Here is a 22,208-nt window from a genome sequence, read left to right on the forward strand (position 1 = left end):
AAAATGCCACAACTAGAAAGAAGAAAATTATGAAATGAAAAAGCTCACCAGTAAAGGCAAACATACAGTAAAGTTAGGAAATCATCAATATACAAAGCTAATAGGGAGGTTAAAAGACAAAAATAGTAAAAATCATCTATCTCCTCAATAAGAAGGGATACACAAAACAATTAGATGTAAAATATATCAAAGGGATTTTTAAATGCATTTGAAATTAAGAGATCAGCAACTTAAAACAATCATATATACATACACACACACACACACACACACACACACACACACACATATATATAGACAGCTATACAGATACTTCCTACCAAAAATCTATAATATATATACACACAACAAAGAAAAAGCAATCCAAGCATAACACTAAAGATAGTCATCAAATCATAAGAGAAAAGAAAAAAAGAAAAAGGGGGAGAAAAGACCTAGAAAAACAAATCCAAAACGATTAACATACATATTGATAATTACCTTAGATGTAAACGGACTAAATGCTCCAACTCAAAAGACAAAGAGTGGCTGAATGGATACAAAAACAAGACCTGTATATATGCTGCCTACAAGAGACTCACTTCAGACCTAGAGACACATACAGACTGAAAGTGAGGGGATAGCAAAATGTTTTCCATGCAAATGGAAATCAAAGCTAGAGTAGGAATACTTATATCAGACAAAATAGACTTTAAAATAAAGACTGTTATAAGAATCAAAGCACACTACAAGATGATCAAGGGATCAATCCAAGAAGAAGCTATAACAAATCCAAGAAGCTATAAATATATATGCACCCAACATAGGAATACCACAATATATAAGGCAAATATTAACAGACATAAAAGGAGAAATTGACAGTAACACAATAATAGTGGGGGACTCTTAACATCCCACTTACATCAGTGGACAGATCATCCAGACAGAAAATCAATAAAGAAACACAGGCCATAAATAACACATTAGACCAAATGGACTTAATTGATATTTATAGAGCAGTCCATCTGAAAGCAGCAGAATACACATTCTTTTCAAGGGCACATGGAACGTTCTCCAGGATAGATCACATGCTAGGCCACAAAACAAGACTCAGTAAATTTAAGAAAACTGAAATCATATCAAGCATCTTTTTCAAACACAATGCTGTGAGACTAGAAATCAACTACAAGAAAAAAATTGTAAGAAAACACAAACACATGGAGCCTAAACAAATATGCTACTAAACAACTAATGAATCACTGAAGAAATCAAAGAGGAAATTAAAAAGTACCTAGAGATAAATGAAAATGAAAACATGATGATCCAAAACCTATGGGAGGCAGCAAAAACAGTTTTAAGAGGGAAGCTTATAGTGATACAATCTTACTTCAGGAAACAAGAAAAATCTCCAGTCAACAACCTACCTTTACACCTAAAAGCAACTAGAAAAAGAAGAACAAACACAACCCAAAGTTAGTAGAAGGAAAAAGATCATAAAGATCAGAGCAGAAATAAGTAAAATAGAGACTAAAAATACAATAGAAAAGATCAATTAAACTAAAAGCTGGTTCTTTGAAAAGATAAACAAAATTGATAAACCTTTATCCAGACTCATCAGAAAAAAAGGGAGAGGGCTCAAATCAATAAAATCAGAAATGAAAAAGTTACAACCAACACTACAGAAATAGAAAAGATCATAACAGACTACTACGAACAACTACATGCCAAAATGGACAACTTAGAAGAAATAGAAAAATTCATAGAAAGGTACAATCTTCTAAGACTGAACTAGGAAGAAACAGAAAATACGAAGAGACCAATTACCAGTAATGAAATTTAATCAGTAATTTAAAAACTCCCAATACACAAAAGTTCATGACCAGATTGCTTCACAGGTGTATGATACAAAACATTTAGAGAAGAGTTAAAACCTATCCTTCTCAAACTATTCCAAAGAATTGGGAACACTTCCCAACTCATTCTATATGGCCACCATCACCCTGACAAAGATATCAAAAATCAAGAAAATTACAGGCCAATATCACTGATGAACATAGTTGCAAAAATCCTCAACAAAATACTAGCAAACTGAATCTAACAATACATTAAAAGGATCATACACCATGATCAAGTGGGGTTTATCCCAAGGACGCAGTATCTGCAAATCCATCAATGTGATACACCATATTAACAAACTGAAAAATCAAAACTATATGATCATCTCAATAGATGCAGAAAAAACTTTCACTAAAATTCAACATCCATTTCTGATAAAAACTCTCCAGAAAGCAGGCATAGAGGGAACATACCTCAACATAATAAAGACCATATATGACAAATCCACAGCTAACATCATATTCAACAGTGAAAAGCTGAAAGCATTTCCTCTATGATCAGGAACAAGACAAGGATGTCCACTCTCACCACTTTTATTCAACATAGTTTTGGAAGTTCTAGCCATGGCAATTACAGAAGAAAAAGAAATAAAAGGAATCTAAGTTGGAAAAGAAGTAAAACTGTCATTGTTTGCAGATGACACGATACTAAACATATAAAATCCTAAAGATAACACCAGAAAACTACTAGAGCTCATCAATGAATGTGGTAAAGTTGCAGGATACAAAATTAATATACAGAAATCTGTTGCATTTCTATACACTAACAATGAACTATCAGAAGGATAAATTAAGGAAACAATCCCATATACCATCACATCAAAAAGAATAAAATACCTAGGAATAAACCTACCTAAGGAAGCAAAAGACCTGTGCTCCAAAAACTATAAGACATTGATGAAAGAAATGGAAGATGACACAAACAGAAAGATACACTGTGTTCTTGGATTGGAAGAATCAGTATTGTTAAAATGACCACACTAGACTACCCAAGGCAATCTACAGGTTCAATGCAATCCCTATCAAAATACCAATGGCATTTTTCACAGAACTAGAACAAAAATTTAAAAAATTTGTATGGAAACACAAAAGACCCTGAATAGCCAAAACAATCTTGAGAAAGAAGAATTGAGCTGGAGGAATCAGGCTCCCTGACTTTAGACTACACTACAAAGCTACAGTAATCAAAAAGTTTGGTACTGGCACAAAAACAGACACATGGATCAATGGAACAGAACAGAAAGCCTAAAAGTAAATCCATGCACTTATGGTCAATTAATCAATGAGAAAGGAGACAAGAATATACAAGGAGAAAAGACAGCCTCTTCAATAAGTGGTGCTGGGAAAACTGGACAGCTACATGTAAAACAATGAAATTAGAACATTCTCTAACATCATATACAAAAATAAAATCAAAATGTGTTAAAGACCTAAATGTAAGGCCGGACACTATAAAACTCTTAGAGGAGAACATAGGCAGAACACTCTTTACAAATTGCAGTGATGTTGTTTTTTGGATCTGTCTCCTAAAGTAAAGGAAATAAAAGCAAAATAAACAAAGAGGAGCTAATTAAACTTAAAAACCTTTTGCACAGCAAAGAAAACCTTTGAGAAAATGAGAAGATAACCTACTGAATGGAAGAAAATATTTGCAAATGATAATCCGATAAGGGACTAATTTCTACACATATAAACAGCTCATACAATGCAATATCAAAAAAAGAAAAACCTGATTAAAAAATGAGCAGAGGGCTTCCTTGGTGGTGCAGTGGTTGAGCGTCTGCCTGCTGATGCAGGGGACATGGGTTCGTGCCCTGGTCCGGGAAGATCCCACATGCCACGGAGCGGCTGGGCCTGTGAGCTATGGCCACTGAGCCTGCGTGTCCGGAGCCTGTGCTCCGCAATGGGAGAGGCCACAACAGTGAGAGGCCCACGTACTGCCAAAAAAAAAAAAAAAAAAGCAGAAGAACTGATTAGACATTTTTCCAAAGAGGAAATGCAGATGGTCAACAGGCACATGAAAAGATGCTCAACATTGCTAATCATCAGGGAAGTGCAAGTCAAAACCACAATGAGATATCACCTCACACCTGTCAGAACAGCTATCCTCAAAAAGAACACAAATAACAAATGTTGGCAAGGATGTGGAGAAAAGGGAACCCTGGTATACTGTTGGTGGGAATGTAAATTGGTGCAGCCGCTGTGGAAAACAGGAGTGAGGTTCCTCAAATAACAAAAACAGAACTACCATATGACCCCAAAATTCCACTCCTGGGTACGTATCCAAAAAAACTAATTTGAAAAGATACAATGTTTACAGCAGCATTATTTACAATAGCCGAGATATGGAAGCAACCTAAGTGTCCATCAACAAATGAATGGATAAAGAAGATGTGGTATATCTACACAATGGAATACTACTCAGCCATAAAAAAGAACAAAATTTTGCCATTTGCAGCAATGTGGATGGACCTGGAGGACATTATGCTAAGTGAAATAAGTCAGACAGAGAAAGATAAATACTGTATGGTTTCACTTATATGTGGAACCTAAACAATACAACAAACTAGTGAATATCACAAAAAAGGAGCAGACTCACAGATATAGAGAACAAACTAGTGGTTACCAGTGGGGGGGGAGGGGCACTGTAGGGGTGGGGGAGTGGAAGGTACAAACTATTGTAAGATAGGCTACAAGGATGTATAACCCAGGGAATATAGCTAATATTTTGTAATAACTGTAAATAGAAATGTAACCTTTACATAAAAAATTTAAAAATAAATTTTAAAAAAGTTGAAAAAGCAAAACAAAAATAACACATTGCATGGACTATCAACCAAATCCTCATCTGTCCTAGGAATGAAAATTCTTGGCACCATGGGATAAATAAGTCATGAAATGCCTTCCAAACCTTGGTCAAATTTATGACCAAGAGGGGGCCCTGTGGAAAGGGAATGTTGCCTGCCATTCCAGTTCTACAAGGATCAAGCCAACAGCCACTGCTGCCCCCTGATGGTGCACCCTGAGGGGAATCCATTAGGGAGAAATACAGGAAGCATTCTGTATTTTGACTACTGGCCCTATATAATTAAGATGCATATCAAAGGAATAATTTCAATGAGCCCAGACTCTTGCATCTTCCCATACACAGAAAAAGACTAAAATCATTAACTTGAGATGTCTGGGTTTTTTTGTGAATAGGAGTAATGTTTTGATGGTTAACTACACTTTTTTTTCCAGCAAAAAATCATATATATACTGGCTCCTCCCTTACCTCTTCAGAGCAGCTCATCAGAGATACCTGAGAGACTGTCTTCTAGGCTAGTTCTCAGTAAGGTCCCCAAATTAAACTTAACTCACAACTTTTAGGTGGTGTGCTTTTCCTCAGTTAACAGGGTCAAAATGTTAACTTGAAGCAGGGAACAAGAGAATATTTTCAAATAAGTGCTAAACAGACTCATTCCTTAAGCCCTCATGAGGTCTAGTCTACATCCCTTATCAGCAGGATGTAGCCAGAATGGTCACTGCCCTGAAACAGGGCTCCCCTAAAACCAAGTTCCTTTGCCAAGATTATGATTAACCTCTCTATCCCAAACTGTATTCCCTTTCTTATCCCTCCCCTGTTCCCTTCAGGATTGAGGAGTATCAAAGAAAAGGGGGGACTGAAACTGAGCAGGACCTTGCAGGGCCATTCCAGGTACAAAAGACCCTTTGTGTTCCCTGTTTCCTGTTTGTAGAAAAAAGGTTTTAGTCTCCTAGGCCTTCCCTGAGTTCCAAAGAGCAGACTCAAGCAGTTACTAATTAGGGAAGTGAGAGAATGCAGAAACCAAAGAAAAGCAGTCAAGCAAGTAATGATAGCTTAAACAAAACAGTCCTAGCTCCTCCTCAAGGAACATATATATATAACAATCTGATGCATATCTCTGAGTTCTGCAGAAACTAAGACCCCCACCTACGTTAAGGATAGTGACTACATGCTGACCACAAGCAGTAGAACCCAGACTGGTTGGAACCAGAAGGTTGATGATTAAAATTCCTGAAACATCACCCTGTTACCTCACCACCAACCAATCAGAAGAAGGTCATGCCCCTTGCAACCCTTACCCCAAATGTTGCCTTTCAAAACCTTCCCCTGAAAGCCACCAGGGAGTTTGGGTCATTTGAGCACAAGATGGCTGTTCTCCTTACTGGGCACCCTTCAATAAACACTGTACTATCCACCACAGCCAGGTGTCAGTATATTGGCTTTGCTGTGCTGTGGCTAGCAGACCTAAGTTCTGTTCAGTAACAGCCCCTCTTCCCCCATGACTGAGGAATGATCAAAAGCTAGGGGGAACTGAAACCATGGGTTAAATCCATTTCACCTGTTTTCACTAATCAAGGTAGTTTTAAGACTTGCATGCCTTCCAAGGGGCACAGAGCCTAAAAAACAAGATGTTTGCAGCTGTGTCTAGTTCAGCTTAGCCAAGAGTCAGCTGTATCCAGTTCAAGCTGAGCTGGTTAAGACTAGGTAGGACCACCAATCCTTCAACTGGGCATGTGCAAGCATCCTCTCAGTGACATTTTGACATCAGAGGGCTGAAAACTCCATCTTCTATAGCCTGGTTATGCCTGCACAAAACGTCAATTACCACACCTTTTTCCAATCATCTTTCCCCACACTCCCCATGCCACAGTCCGCCCTGCGTCTTTATTTATCCCATAAATACCCCAAGTCCCTTGCTTTTGGGGAGGCGGATTTGAGATTTGTTCTGTAGTTTCCTTGTTTGCTTTGCGAATAAACCCTGTCTTTGCTGCAAACCTCAGCATCACAGCATTTTGTCTTGCTGCACATCCAGCAAAATGAACCTGGTTCAGTTAACACTCCCGCCCTGCTGTGGGTAGTGGAGACCAAGCCTCAGGCAGGCCCATGAAACCATGCACGCAGGCATGTGCACACCCAGGGCACACCACGACAACAAAGGACACATCTGAGACCTTCCCATCCCCATCGAGCTAATCTCAGAGAACATGTTCGTTTCTCCCATAGAGATTTATACTTTTTTTTTCAAAAGCACATCCATACCTAGAATGTTAATTGGCAAGGGCACCATTATTATGTAGAGTGAGTTTTGAACACCACTTTAATGCCCACTGACAGCAAAGAAGCAAAGACTGCTAAAACCATGATCTTACTTCACCCAACAGGGGGATGACTTGATGGTGGTAGGGAGGTAGCAATGTTAGCAGGAAGGCACAGTGAACCTTGGTGTACTGAGAAAGCTGAAGGTAAATATTCACCAGGTAGCCATGTTACGTTAAGACTTTCAAAATTACAAATACATTTACAGAACTTTTCCTAAAGCAAATTTCACCTGAGTGGCACATAGATAAATCATGCTCAGAACTGTAGTCTTTACAAGATAAAACATGGGTGTTTCCATATGCAATCTGGCCATGAGTTGCTAATCGATAGAAAATGAGCTTCCCAGAGCCTGCAAGAGATGTTGAGTTCATGTTGTCATAGGGCAGGAAAGCATTCTTAGGCACAAGATGTACACACCCAAAAGTAGTGCTGAGCAGATTCACTGCCACCTGAACAAGAGAACTGCACAGGTAGGGACAAGCACACTATGAAAATCCACAGCTTTTGAATTTTTCTAGATCGAAACAACTCCACAATGAAGAGAATACTGTACAGATCATCATGTCCAGAAGGGAAGAGTGACACGGCTGGGCCATGCTGGCTGTGGCAAGCAGCATGGAACACAGGTGTCAGGAGGAGAGTTGGAAGCGCTGGTGTTATCTGTGGGCCAGGGGGTGAGGGGACAGACGACCAGAGAATACCATGTCCCCTCATTTGGATGAACTTCACAGTGAATAAAGAACTTTCACGTACATTTTCTCACTGTGCTTCCCCCTAGGCCTAGGAGGCAGTGGGAGAAATTGGTGCAGCTCCTGCAGTGGCTTGGACACTTGGGGACAAAAGCTGTGGCATTAGCCCAGGGGCACTTCTGTTCATTGGGCCCACCTGGCTAAGTACCGATGATCTTGGCAGGAACAGAGGGCTCGCCACTCTTCAAGGTTGACAGTAGGTGAGATGAGATCCCATTACTGTGGTACAATATAGCTTTCCTTATCTTTCCAAACTTTCAAAAAGGCCCTATGGTGGGTTTTTTCCTCTCTGTCTTGGGAGGAAAAATATATTTGCTCTCTTCCTCTAGCCTATCTTTCCTTCCTACCGGCAAAGTCACTGCTTCACAATAGACACAAGAACAAAGCCAAGTGAGGCCATTAAAATGGCTGACCTCCAAGGTTTCTTCCTCCTCTGGCATTCCCTAACTCTAAATATTTGTGCAACTCTTTATCCTATCTATCCTATGTAGTGCCAGACTACGTGGATGGTGAAAACATAAAACACAGTCCAATTAGGATTTTAAGATGCTAGAGTCAACAGCAGAGACAAAAATGGGATGAAAACATGTTGCCAAGGGGGCTCTGTGGGAAGATCACCTTCAAACCAAAGTTGGAAGCAGCCTTTGTTCTATCCTCCTCCTGCCAACCCAGCAGCGGCAGCAGTGGTGCATGATGGATGCCCTTTTCTATCAAGAGCCCTGATCCACGGAGTGGGGAGAGGTGATGGAGGTCAACCTAGGTTCACAGAGCAATCAGAGGTCCAGAAAGGCAGGATGATGGTGAGAAGACAAAGAGAAGGAAAAGGATTCTTTGGGGCTGAGGGGTAAGTAGGCATCCTGTCCCCACTGGCTTGCCTGCCCCAAACCTCACCGTCTGTTTCTAGTGAGCAGAGCGGAGCTACCCTCTCCCTTGGTGAGTGCATATTCATCCCCAAGGCCCTTTTCATATTGCTGGTCTATTAGGCCTGTGAATTTAAAGAAGTCTCACTGGCACAGATGTAGAGAACGTATGGACACCAAGGGGGGAAAGCAGGGGGTGGGGGTGGTGGTGGGATGAATTGGGAGACTGAGATTGATATATATACACTAATATGTATAAAATAATTAATATGTATAAAATAGATAATAACCTGCTGTATAAAAAAATAAAATTCAAAAAAATAAACTTCACTAGAATCTATTGGGAGCCTCATCACTTTTTCCCTCCCAGCCAATTTCCAATTTAGACCCGCCTGTAATCTCTAGTTTGTCAGCATCTCTGGTTATTCTAACTTAGACTATTTTCCAATTTTGCAAAATTTGCTTCTCTGCTTTGACTTTGTTAGCTAAAGTGGCATTTCCCTGGCTCACATGGGATTTTTTTTTTTTTTTGGAGGGGCGAGGGGTGCATCCTCTTCCGATTACTCTCAAGAGCCACACTGCATTTGCGCTTTTGAAGAGTGCCTTGAGCTCTCACGTCCTGAGCGTCTATATCTTTCCATACTGCGCTTGAGGGCTGCTGGCTGCCTTCCCCACCCCTTCCTCTCATCCATACACAGACCACATGCACATACACACCCACGGGGGCCCTATAGAGTAGTGGACATTAGGTGGCGGCCATCCAGGAATACCCGATAGACCGAAATTGGATGTTCAAAGCAAAGGATGATGGGGCCATAGTGCCGGTGCCACACTGTATAAGGTGAGGTTCCCAGAGGTACCTTCCCCACTTGACAGCAGTGCTCCAGTACCTAGGAGACTTCAGGGTCCTGGAGAGCAGTCTACTTCTTCCAGGCTGAGTGACACTGGATTAAGTGACAACTTAATCCTGCTTACTTACCTCGAATGGAATTTGTTAAGCTCACATAAAGCCTGTATGTAAAACACCTGGTGTACAGCAGGCATTTGGCAAATGTCAATCCCTCAGTTCCCTTCTCTGTCTTTGAATGCATCCCCAGTGCCCTGCCCAGAAATCTTCACACAAGAGCTTGCCAGGGCAGGGCACCTGCCTATTAAATATTTCAATAAGATCCTCTCTTAATTCACAATTTCCGAAAAGCGATGTGCGATGATATATTTGGGGGCATTTGTGATTTAAATGACTCCTATTATCTTGAAAGTAATAGTAACACCAACCAGAGAGACCACAGCGAGGGAGCAAGTGCTGTCCTGGCACTTGCTGCGCCAGGCTCTAGGTGATTTACGTTTATTGACTCACTCAATCCTCACAACACTTTGCCCAAAGCACTATTATCTCTACTTCAAAGATGAGGAAACTGAGGCAGAGAGGTTACATGACTTGTCCAGGTCACAATGCCAGTGGCAGGGAGAGCCAGGGGTCTGGCTCTAAACTCATAATCACTATTCGATAAAGCAAATAGTTACCTTCTATCTTTTGTTTAATGTTTTCAGATATAGGGACTACTTAAAGCAGAATTCCCATGAAATTACTTCATATTAAAGAACCAATCTATGCTGGCCTTCAGCTAGAAAAAGTAAATGTTTGTAACACATGAATCACCAATGAAGCTTTAACATTCTATATCAAGAATCACTAACTTGGGCTTCCCTGGTGGCGCAGTGATTGCGAGTCCCCCTGCCGATGCAGGGGACATGGGTTCGTGCCCCGGTCCGGGAAGATCCCACATGTCGCGGAGCAGCTGGGCCCGTGAGCCATGGCCGCTGAGCCTGCGCGTCCGGAGCCTGTGCTCCGCAACGGGAGAGGCCACAGCAGTGAGAGGCCCGCGTACCACAAAAAAAAAAAAAAAAAAGAATCACTAACTCGTGTTAGTTTTATGAGAAAGACTAAACTTTATACCTCCTTGCCCTAAAATCTAAGGCACACTTAAGGTTCACTATACCTATGGCAGCCATCTGTCCTATGTGACTGTTATAGATGTAGGAGTTTTAGGAAACAATTTTATTCAGTCTAGGACATCTATACTGCAGGAATTAGCAGTGACCTGATCTCTTTTAAGAGCAATTTGTGTTACTTGTGTATATATATATTCCTTATATATTTCAACATATTTCCTAGCTTAATATTTACAGGGTGGTTAAAGAGTGTGAGTTCTGAGTAAGACTGATCTGGATTGAAATCCTGGTGCCACCACATAGGTTAGATTGTGACTGTGTTCAAGTCACTTAGCTTCTTTAGGGCTCAGGTGCTTCATCTATAAAACAAAGCGTTCATAAAGCTTCCTGTGAGGATGCTTAGCATACACAGTGCTATTTTCCCCTCCCTGATGGCTTCATCTGTTCTCTCTGCTGCTGTAACAGTAAGAGCCCAGTGTTGTCAGCACACGAAGAACTTTCTCTCTGAAAGGCTCTGTTGGCATGGAAAAATGAGCACCAATTTTCGAGTCGTTTAATCCTGAATCCCAGGTTTGAACCTGAGCCTGTTTCCTCAAGTGAACATGAGATGGTGCCCATCCCCGCCACCGTAGGCTGCCATAAGGATTAACTACTATGTAGGAGGTCCTCACTAGCGCAAAAGGTGCTAACAAGCTTTCTTACAACATTAGTCCTAGGTATGGAGGAATTCAAAGTGCAAGGGCAAAATATTCTTTGTTCACCTTCAGGCAAGGTCCCCTTGACAACCCAGACTTAAAGAAAAGCATTGGCCCAGAGGAGGCAGGTGACCTAGGCAGAGCTGGGAAGGGGCTGCTGGGACCAGACAGGAAACAAAACATACGAGCCCTATTTTCCTACTGTTAGATGGAGCCTGAATGTGCTTCTGCAGGCAATGCTGCACTGCTGTACTGTGGGATGTAGGAGAAAAGGGCAAATGTGAACCGTCGGTGGGGTTGGGCTGAAAATACCGTTTGTTGCCAAGAAAACATCAGGAAGAATTCATAAGGCTACGGTACTGATTTCAAGAACTCTGAGAATGAAGCCTGTTCTCTCCTTGAGTTTCCTACAGACCCCACTGTGCTTAGACTATTCATTACACACCAGCACCACCAATACAGAAGAAAACGTGTGCACACGTGTCAATGCCACTCACTGTAAACAAGCAAGGAGGATACAAGCCATGTGGCTTCCAACCATGCAGTGCTGCAACACTGTGATTTCATCTGCTGAATAAAGAAACCTAGAAACGTTGGCCACCCAAGGAAGAGATGTTACAAGAGTGGCAGCCACAGATACCACTTCTCTTTGAAAAGCTCAGTGCTCAAACAGAAGGCTGCCAGCATTCAACAGCAGTCTTAGAACATTGATGAAGATGAGCAGACACCTCTAATCCTAATCAGTAAGACTAGAAGAGTAAAATCCTCAGCTGACATGGCTTCTATACGCAATCCATTCATAACCCCTGGAGTTGGAGGGGTTTCTTCCATTAACTTTAGGCTTGGCTATTCCTAAAGCCAATTTAAACCAAAAATCAGGTTTGATTTTACCACAGTATTTTTAGGTAGAAAGACTCCATTTCCTTAGAGATAATAAAGCAGAAAAATACAAATTGACCACAGACAAAGAATGCAGCCCTGAAGAGTGACCCATAATGTGTGGTAAAGCTAAGTGTTCAATTTGGCCTGAGTGGTGGCTGATTTTGAAATAATTTATTTGTTCTTTTACCACATACACTATTATAGCTCTAACTTTTAAAGGGAACACAAAGTCTGTTAAAATAACAAAAAGTGAAGACACACACACACACACACACACACACACACACTCTTTGCTGTGTCTCTTGGAAATCCAACAGCCTGGCGTGGGTCCTTGGGTTACTCAGTAAACCTTCTGGAATAAAGGCCAAGCGACTGCCTTTTTGGTAGGTAGCTAACCCCAGGAGGAAGCCCTTTTGTGACATGGGGGTTAAAGACTCACCTGACAAAGCTGGTCGCTGTGAAGCCTTGACAAATCAGGAATCTAATGAGATTCCAGACATAGCCCAACAGATATGGAGCTATGTGTTTCTCCAGACTGCATTCCACTATGAAAAAGACCATATTTAATACCAAATAAATGTGCTAACCCAGGGACAGCAGATTCATTTTACGTAAGTTACAAAATTATAAAATTGGGTAAAGGTTTTCCATGTCTCAAGGCATTTGTCTTGAATGGATTTTCAAGCTTTAACACAGATACTTGTCTTTAGCTTAGCAGCAGAATTCTCATGGGAACAAAATCCTCTATTAACCACACAAAAAAAACCTTGAAAGGAAAGCCTTTGAAAGCTGGTACAAAGTTGAGGATCCAAGGCACAATCGTAATACAGAAATGTGTGTAAAACAATTGAGGATTTTGTTCATTTTAGCATTTCACAGGACCCCCAAGAGCAAACATTCTTACCTGAATTCATCAGGAAGACGTCTCCTCTGAGAAACATGCTTTGACTTACGGAATATAGATCAAGGCAAAACTTGTTTTCCTTCTTCTAGCCTTGACTTCCAAGAAGTTCAAGAATCAAATTTTATGCTAACAGCAATTTGTTCACCCTTCCTTCCAGTTTCATTGGTCTTGCTTTTCCCCCCTTAAAGTTCATATTTTGTTAACATTATTTGGTATGTCTTTTCTGGGTATGCTGCTTCGAATTCTTTGGGGAAAGAGCCCAGGTACAAATACATTTCGAATACAGACCAAAAAAAGCAAGCAACTATTGCAATTACTTTTAGGATATAAAAGGAGTATCTTTGCCCTCATAGCATACCTCAATCAAAAGCAGTATTTCAGAATTACCTTAAGGAAGAAAATATACACCTAGATTTGACAGTAGCTGGCTAAATCTCATTATTTTAAGAAGTCTCCAGTACCTCAATTTTATCAAGGACATATTCCCTGAATATAATCTTAGTTATCTTCATTACTTTCCACTCTAGTGGAAAAACCCTGGGCTACGAGATTAGAAACTGTGTGTTTTGCTCTTGACCCTAAGTAAGTCATTACCATCTGATTACCTTACTGTCCTCCTTCCTAATAGGAGAGCAAATACTATTCCCCGACACTACAAAACCCATTATGATTAGGTAGGTAAATGCGGACTTGCTCTTAGAAGTAAAATTGCAATATAAACACAACGTATTACCATCATACACATTAGAAGCCTAAGTGGTTCTCTCTCAAGAGCTTAAAAACTTCTTTACATTCATGGCAAAAATTTATCTTTCCAAATTCAGTTTCCTTGGCAACAACATGATAGAGGCAGGGAAGTTGTATAAACACTGAGAGATGCAGGCACCAAATAATGAAAGAAAGCATTTCTATACATAAAACATTATTTATACCTGTTTTCATTTTTTACATTAAAATGTAAACATCCCCTTATCCAAAATAGCTGGTGAAAAAGCAAAACAAAAACAAAAAACAAATTAAGCCTTTAAAGATAGCTGGTGAGTTTTCAAGTGTCCTTGCTCAATGTATCCAAATACCAAATATTATAATTCAATCATTAGGAGAACCAAACTGGTAAAAGAGCTATAAAATATCAATATACAGCAAAATCACAATGAACCAGAATACTCCAATCTCCTGGTTAATCAACTATTTACAAGAAAACTCCTCTTGCTTTAACCATTAGTTTAGAAAAAAAACTTACTAAATTGAACCACTTTACTTTCCTGGCTCAGTGACTACAAAACGCCAAACATAAATCAATTTTATTTTGATGACTTAGGATCATGTGGTACCTTGGGATATCTCTCAGAATATTCATAATTTCTGTGCAGTTTTGTTAGAGGCAGAAAATTGGAGGGAACTGGAGTTTCTTGCATTAAATAAATCCCCGAAATCGTTAAGCTTACTGTCTTCTTTTGTCTCATTCTCCTGAAAGAAGAGTGTAGCAAAAAGGTTCTAATTAAGCAAGATTTCTCATTGTAGACATACCTATGTATACTGGTTCTGGAAACAGTGCAGTTCAGTGACTTTACCTCTCTGGACAATTTCTTCTGGAAAATTGGTATACCCAGAACATGAATTATATGTAATGGGTCCACTGTTTTTCTGGATATCAAATTTCAGTACCTTATGAATTCCTTAATTGGAATCTTTTCTCAAGAAAATCACTCATGAAGATGACTTCGAAACCAGAAGAGCTGTAGATTTTGCTAATGGAAACAAACTATGCTTCCTCTATTATTAATTCAAAGCTGCTTAAACAATCTTTATAAAGTTATCAAAAAGCAAGTAAGTTCTCTAAGACAGTAGGTGCTTAACTCCTCAAAGCCATAAAATGATAAGAGGAATAATAAGAAGTGCTGAGAGAAGAGTCACCTTCTGATTCTTTTAGAACAGCTCAGTGTCTCCATAGTGCAGGACCCATGCCACTTGGTGGCATGCAAGATGATTTTAGGTGATACACAACACAGAATTAAATAATGCTGAATCACAGTGAGAATGGCATTCCCTTTATAATTTTCTTTTAAACTTCTGATAATTCCACAGACAGAGCTCCATTTTGGTGCTGGGTAACGTCTCTCTCACTGCAACAAAGAAAGAACAGGCTTTTTGGATTCAGAGCCTTGGCAGGAATTAGTATCCAGCTAGAATTTAATAACATCTTTGTTTTATTTTTATTTATTTTGTAGTTATCATTTTTTTATGGCAAACTGATGCTGGTTTTCTACTTGGAATAGAGGTTAGTTTCTTTTTTAAATATTTTAAAATTTAAAAGATAAATATTAAGTAAATAATAGCATATGTAATACTCAACTGATTGAAGTTTGGCAAACAATGGCTATAGCCTAACAAATATTTTTAAAAAGTGATTTCAAAAGGAAGTATAAACATGGCCTAGGAAAGAAACATGTGTCACTGTGTTTTCAATACTTGCAATGCTCCAGGGATGAGCTCACCAGAGCCTTCTCCTACATCGGGTGATTTCCAGGGTTAAGATTCAAGCAAAAATATAAAGGAAAAAGAACCCATTCCACACCAATCTGGACTTCACAAACTCATGGTACCATAAATGTGCAAAATCTAATATTTAGTGAGTAATTTGTTTTACACATAAACTTTCCAATTCACTGCAGCATCTTTTTATTTGGTCTACACTAATGCCTCACAAAGGCAAACCCAGGTTGCAGAGCTCCTGCTTAGTTCTCAGAGCAAGTACCACACATAGTTTTTGACTGAACTCTCCAGCCAGGATTCAGGGCTGCTGGCCAAGTCTTCCAATGGCATCTGACTGTTCTTCCACTGCCATGGCCCTGCAGAGAGAGATCTCTTCATCTTCTTCTGATTGATAATCTCATGGCCAACATTCTGCTGAGAGGAGTTTGCGTAGCAGGTATGGCACGCTCTTAGGCATGCCATGCTGACTTAAAACGAAAAGGACAGCTGGAGAGAAAGACAGCAGAGCTTCTCATTTGTGGTGAACAGTTTCTTCATCACAGTGGTAGTTAAGATATGCTCCCTCCTTTTTCCCCTGAAGCCAAGGCAACAAGTCTGAAGGATGGTGTCAGACATCATAATCAGGAGCCTTGCCCTGGGCTTGCCTCAGCCAGATCTGGAGTGTAACAAATGCTCCCACAGTCACGTGAAAGAAAAGCTGCCAGAGGTTGCGCAGTTCATAGAGATACATGTTGCATAGACAGATTAAGCCAAAAGTCAAAAAAGATTTGACATTCCGCCAGCCGGTGTAGTAGACAAATAAATAACACTGTTGAAAATATAAAAATGAAAGACGATTAGGGTTACAGGAAAAGAAATAGATGCTTCTACTATAAAGCTGTAACAGGTCACAGGGTAAAATATGAGAGTAGAAAAGGGGATTTTTCAACTACGGATAAGACAGTGTAATATCTTTAATACACTCAGCTTACACTCAATGTATCTTTAATATACTCCCTATTTAAAAGGGAAATAGGTTTAAGAAATAGGTTTGCATAATCTGGAATCAGAGGAAAAGAGCTATAGAGAACATTTTGGAGACAACATAATCTGAATATGAATCCTCTATTAGATAATACTGTATCAATGTTAAATTTCTTGGGTGTGATAAAGGTATCATGGCTACGTAGAACGATGTCTTTGTTCTCAAAAGACACATGTTCAAGTTTTTAGAGGTGAAATATCTGGATGTTTGTAACTTATTTTAAAAACAACTGTGCAGGAACTTCTGCTTCTGGGATCATGGAGTTGATGCACTTTCCTCTATTCTTCCCACTAAGTACAACTAAAAACCCTGGACATTATATATCAAGCAAAAGATGACTCTGGATGATGAAGAGAAGGCAGATAGGCTAAGGACCTTGAGACCCAGGGAATGACACAGTGGTAAACTACCTTTTTTTTTTTTTTTTTTTTTGCCTCATATACCCCAAACTTGGAGCGGAAGAAGCTGGCAACTAGAAACACCAATGGATGCACATCAACAAAACAACACTCAGTAAAATCTTGTTCTCTCTAGCCAAAAGACCATGAGAGGGGTACCTTTCCAAGACAGAGAACTTTTACATAATAACTATTCTACACCAACCACCAAAAACAAAACAAAACAAAACAACCCACAAAAAAACTGTGACCACCCACACCCACCCCATCAAAGCCTATGTGGGAGCCTATAATGCTCTAAGGAGATGTTCTAACACTCCAGGGCTTCAGAGAAGGCAAGTGGGAAGCCAGAACTTTGACTCCCACCCTGTGGCGTCAGTGGAGACCAAGTGGGACTCTGGACATTCACCTCCACTTGGCATTAGCAGGGCAATGGATTTCTCATCAGAAACCATAAAGTTCAGGTAAGAGTGGAACAACATTTTTCAAGTGCTGAAAGAAAAGAGCTGTCAATCCAGAATCCTATACTCAACAAAAATATCCTTTAGGAATGAAGGGAAAATAAAGACATGACAGAAGACTAAGAGAATTTATCACCAACAAATGTACTCTAAAAGAATGGCTAAAGGAAGCTCTCTAGATAGAAAGGAAACAACAGAAGAAGGAACCTTGGAATAATGAAAAGGAACTCAGCAAAAATACAGGTTAATGTAATAAGCTTGCCTTTTTAAGAACTTTCTAAAATGTTTGATGGTTGAAGTAAAAATTGTTAACACTGCCTGATATGGTTCTAAATATATGTAGAGGAAATATTTAAGACAATTATATTATAAATAGACGAGGACAAAGGGACATAAAGGGTGGTACAGTTCCTATGCTTCACCTGAACTGGTAAAATGATAACACCAGAAAACTGAGATAAGAAGATGAAATGCAATACCTAGAGCAATATTTCAAGCTATACAAAGAGACATACTCAAAAACATTACAGATAAGCCAAAATGGAGTTCTAAAAGAATGTTCAAATAATCCACAGGAAGACAAGAAAAAGAAAACAGAAAAATAAAAAACTGAAAACAAAAAATAAGATGGCAGACTTAAGCCGTAACATATCAGTAATTATACTGAATATAAATGGCTTAAATATAGCAATTAAAAGATAGAGATTGGCAGGGTAGATTAAAAAACATAAATGAACTCCATGTTGTCTACAAGAAAATCAATCCAAATGACATAGGCAAGTTAAAAGTAAAAGGATGGAAAAAGATATAGCATGCAAACATTAATCAAAGGCAAGCAGGAGTGGCTATCTTACTATTAGATAAATATAAAAATATTTCGGGACTTCCCTGGTGGTCCAGTGGTTAAGACTCCAGGCTGCCACTGCAGGGGGCACAGGCTCTATCCCTGGTCAGGGAACTAAGATCCCATGTGCTGCACGGTGCCACCAAAAAATAAAAACTTAAAATAAATAAATAAATAAAAATATTTCAAAGAAAGTAAAAATAACCAGGGACAGAGATGGATATAATGATAAATGGATCGGACAGAGACCTTCAAGATGGTGGAGGAGTAAGACGGGAAGATCACCTTCCCCCCCACAAAGACATCAAAAATACATCTACATGTGGAACAACTCCTACAGAACACCTACTGAATGCTGGCAGAAGACCTCAGACCTCCCAAAAGGCAAGAAACTCCCCACGTACCTGGGTAGGGCAAAAGAAAAAAGAAAAAACAGAGACAAAAGAACAGGGACAGGACCTACACGTATGGGAGGGAGCTGTGAAGGAGGAAAAGTTTCCACACACTAGCAAGCCCCTTCACCCCCTGGAGATGGGTGGCGGGGGGGAAGCTTCAGAGCCATGGAGAAGAGTGCAGCAATAGGGGTGCAGAGGGCAAAGCAGAGAGATTCCCGTACAGAGGATCGGTGCTGACCAGCACTCACCAGCCCGAGAGGCTTGTCTGCTCACCCACCGGGACAGGTGGGGGCTGGGAGCTGAGGCTTGGGCTTCGGAAGTCAGAGCCCAGGGAGAGGGCTGGGGTTGGCTGCATGAACACAGCCTGAACGGGGCTAGTGCACCACAGCTAGCCGGGAGGGAGTCCGGGAAAATGTCTGGAACTGCATAAGAGTCAAGAGACCACTGTTTTTGGGTATGCGAGGAGAGGGGAGTCAGAGCACTGCCTAAACGAGCTCCAGAGACGGATGCGGCTATCAGCGTGGACCCCAGAGATGGGCATGAGACACTAAGGCTGCTGCTGCAGCCACCAAGAAGCCTGTGTGCAGGCACAGGTCACTATCCACACCACCCCTCCCGGGAGCCTGTGCAGCCCGCCACTGCCAGGGTCCCAGGATCCAGGGACAACTTCCCCGGGAGAACACATGGTGCGCCTCAGTCTGTTGCAACGTCATGCTGGCCTCTGCTGCAGCAGGCTGGCCCTGCATTCCATACCCCTCCCTCTCCCTGGCCTGAGTGAGCCAGAGCCCCCTAATCAGCGGCTCCTTTAACCCCGTCCTGTCTGAGCAAAGAACAGACACCCTCAGGTGACCTACACGCAGAGGTGGGGCCAAATCCAAAGCTGAACCCCAGGAGATATGCGAACAAAGAAGAGAAAGGGAAATCTCTCCCAGCAGCCTCAGGAGCAGCGGATTAAATCTGCAGAATCAACTTGATGCATCCTGCACCTCTGGATACCTGAATAGACAACAAATCATCGCAAAATCGAGGCAGTGGAATTTGGGAACAACTATAGACTTGGGGTTTGCTTTTTGCATCTAATTTGCTTCTGGTCTTATGTTTATCTTAGTTCAGTATTTAGAGTTTATGATAATTGGTAGATTTGTTTATTGATTTGGTTGCTCTCTTCCCTTTTTTTATATATAGATATATATACTTTTTTCCTTTTTCTCTTTGTGTGTGTATGTATATCCTTCTTTGTGTGATTCTGTCTGTATAGCTTTGCTTTTACCATTTGTCCTAGGGTTCTGTCTGTCGTTTTTTAAAATTTTAATATAGTTTTTAGTGCTTGTTATCATTGGTGGATTTGCTTTTTGGTTTGGTTGCTCTCTTCTTTCTTTTTCTTTGCATTATTTTAATTTTTTAAATTTTCAATAATTTTTTTATTTTAATAACTTAATTTAATTTTTTTCTTTCTTTCTTTTTTCTCCCTTTTCTTCTGAGCCATATGGCTGACAGGGTCTTTGTGCTCTGGCCGGGTGTCAGGCCTGTGTCTCTTGAGGTGGGAGAGCCAAGTTCAGGACCCTGGTCCACCAAAGACCTCCTGGCTCCACGTAATATCAAATGGCGAAAGCTCTCCCAGAGATCTCATCTCAACACTAAGACCCAGCTCCACTCAACGACCAGCAAGCTACAGGGCTGGACACCCTATGCCAAACAACTAGCAAGACAGGAACACAATCCCACCCCCATTAGCAGAGAGGCTGCCTAAAATCATAATAAGGTCACAGACACCCCAAACACACCACCGGATGTGGTCCTGCCCAGCAGAAAGACAAGATCAAGCCTCATTCACCAGAAGACAGGCACCAGTCACCTCCACCAGGAAGCCTACACAACCCACTGAACCAACCTTACCCACTGGGGGCAGACACCAAAAACAACGGGAACTATGTACCTGCAGCCTGCGAAAAGGAGACCCCAAACACAGTAAGTTAAGCAAAATGAGAAGACAGAGAAACACACAGCAGATGAAGGAGCAAGGCAAAAACCCACCAGACCAAACAAATGAAGAGGAAATAGGCAGTCTACGTGAGAAAGGATTCAGAATAATGGTAGTAAAGATGATCCAAAATCTTGGAAATAGAATGGAGAAAATACAAGAAACATTTAACAAGGATCTAGAAGAAAGAACTAAAGAGCAAACAAACAAGGATGAACAGTACAATAACTCAAATTAAAAATTCTCTAGAAGGATTCAGTAGCAGAATAACTGAAGCAGAAGAACGGATAAGTGACCTGGAAGATAAAATAGTGGAAATAACGACCGCAGAGCAGAATAAAGAAAAAAGAATGAAAAGAATTGAGGACAGTTTCAGAGACCTCTGGGACAACATTAAACGCACCAATATTTGAATTATAGGGGTCCCAGAAGAAGAAGAGGAAAACAAAAGGACTGAGAAAATATTTGAAGAGATTATAGTTGGAAACTTCCCCAACACGGGAAAGGAAATAGTCCATCAAGTCCAGGAAGCACAGAGAGTCCCATACAGGATAAATCCAAGGAGAAACATGCCAAGACACATATTAATCAAACTATCAAAAATTAAATACAAAGAAAAATATTAAAAGCAGCAAGGGATAAACAACAAATAACATACAAGGGAATCCCCATAAGGTTAAGAGCTGACCTTTCAGCAGAAACTCTGCAAGCCAGAAGGGAGTGGCAGGACATATTTACAGTGATGAAAGGGAAAAACCTACAACCAAGATTATTCTATCCAGCAAGGATCTCATTCAGATTCAACGGAGAAATTAAAACCTTTACAGACAAGCAAAAGCTAAGGGAATTCAGCACCACCAAACCAACTTTACAACAAATGCTAAAGGAACTTCTCTAGGCAGGAAACACAAGAGAAGGAAAAGACCTATAATAACAAACCCAAAACAATTAAGAAAATGGTAATAGGAACATATATATTGATAACTACCTTAAATGTAAATGGATTAAATGCTCCCACCAAAACACATAGACTGGTTGAATGGATACAAAAACAAAACCCGTACATATGCTTTCTACAAGAGACCCACTTCAGACCTAGGGACACATACAGACTGAAAGTGAGGGGATGGAAAAAGGTATTCCATGCAAATGGAAACCAAAAGAAAGCTGGAGTAGCAATTCTCATATCAGACAAAATAGACTTTAAAATAAAGACTATTACAAGAGACAAAGAAGGATACTACATAATGGTCAAGGGATCGATCCAAGAAGAAGATATAACAATTGTAAATATTTATGCACCCAACGTAGGGGCACCTCAATAATTAATGCAAATGCTAACAGCCATAAAAGGGGAAATCGACAGTAACACAATCATAGTAGGGGACTTTAACACCCCACTTTCACCAACAGACAGATCATCCAAAACGAAAATAAATAAGGAAACACAAGCTTTAAATGATACATTAAAAAAGACAGACGTAACTGATATTTATAGGACATTTCATCCAAAAACAACAGAATACACTTTCTTCTCAAGTGCTCATGGAACATTCTCCAGGATAGG

At 40.3% G+C, this 22,208-nt stretch overlaps 1 protein-coding gene across 5 annotated transcripts in view; it reads right to left on the reverse strand.

Moving 5' to 3' along the window:
• Positions 1-15,707: 15,707 nt before the first annotated feature.
• SEC22A (SEC22 homolog A, vesicle trafficking protein) overlaps positions 15,708-22,208 on the reverse strand; it is a 75,226-nt gene continuing 68,725 nt past the window's right edge. For 4 of the 5 annotated variants that reach the window (XM_073804165.1, XM_019923115.3, XM_019923116.3 and 1 more), the window contains one exon: positions 15,708-16,346. In XM_073804165.1, the coding sequence (XP_073660266.1) occupies positions 16,146-16,346 (201 nt within the window). In that variant the 3' untranslated portion in view covers positions 15,708-16,145. The remainder of the gene's footprint in view (positions 16,347-22,208) is intronic. The other variant, XM_073804166.1, reaches the window with a different exon arrangement.

This window comes from Tursiops truncatus, chromosome 4 (genome assembly GCF_011762595.2).
Source record: "Tursiops truncatus isolate mTurTru1 chromosome 4, mTurTru1.mat.Y, whole genome shotgun sequence".
NCBI classification, from domain to species: Eukaryota; Metazoa; Chordata; class Mammalia; order Artiodactyla; family Delphinidae; genus Tursiops; species Tursiops truncatus.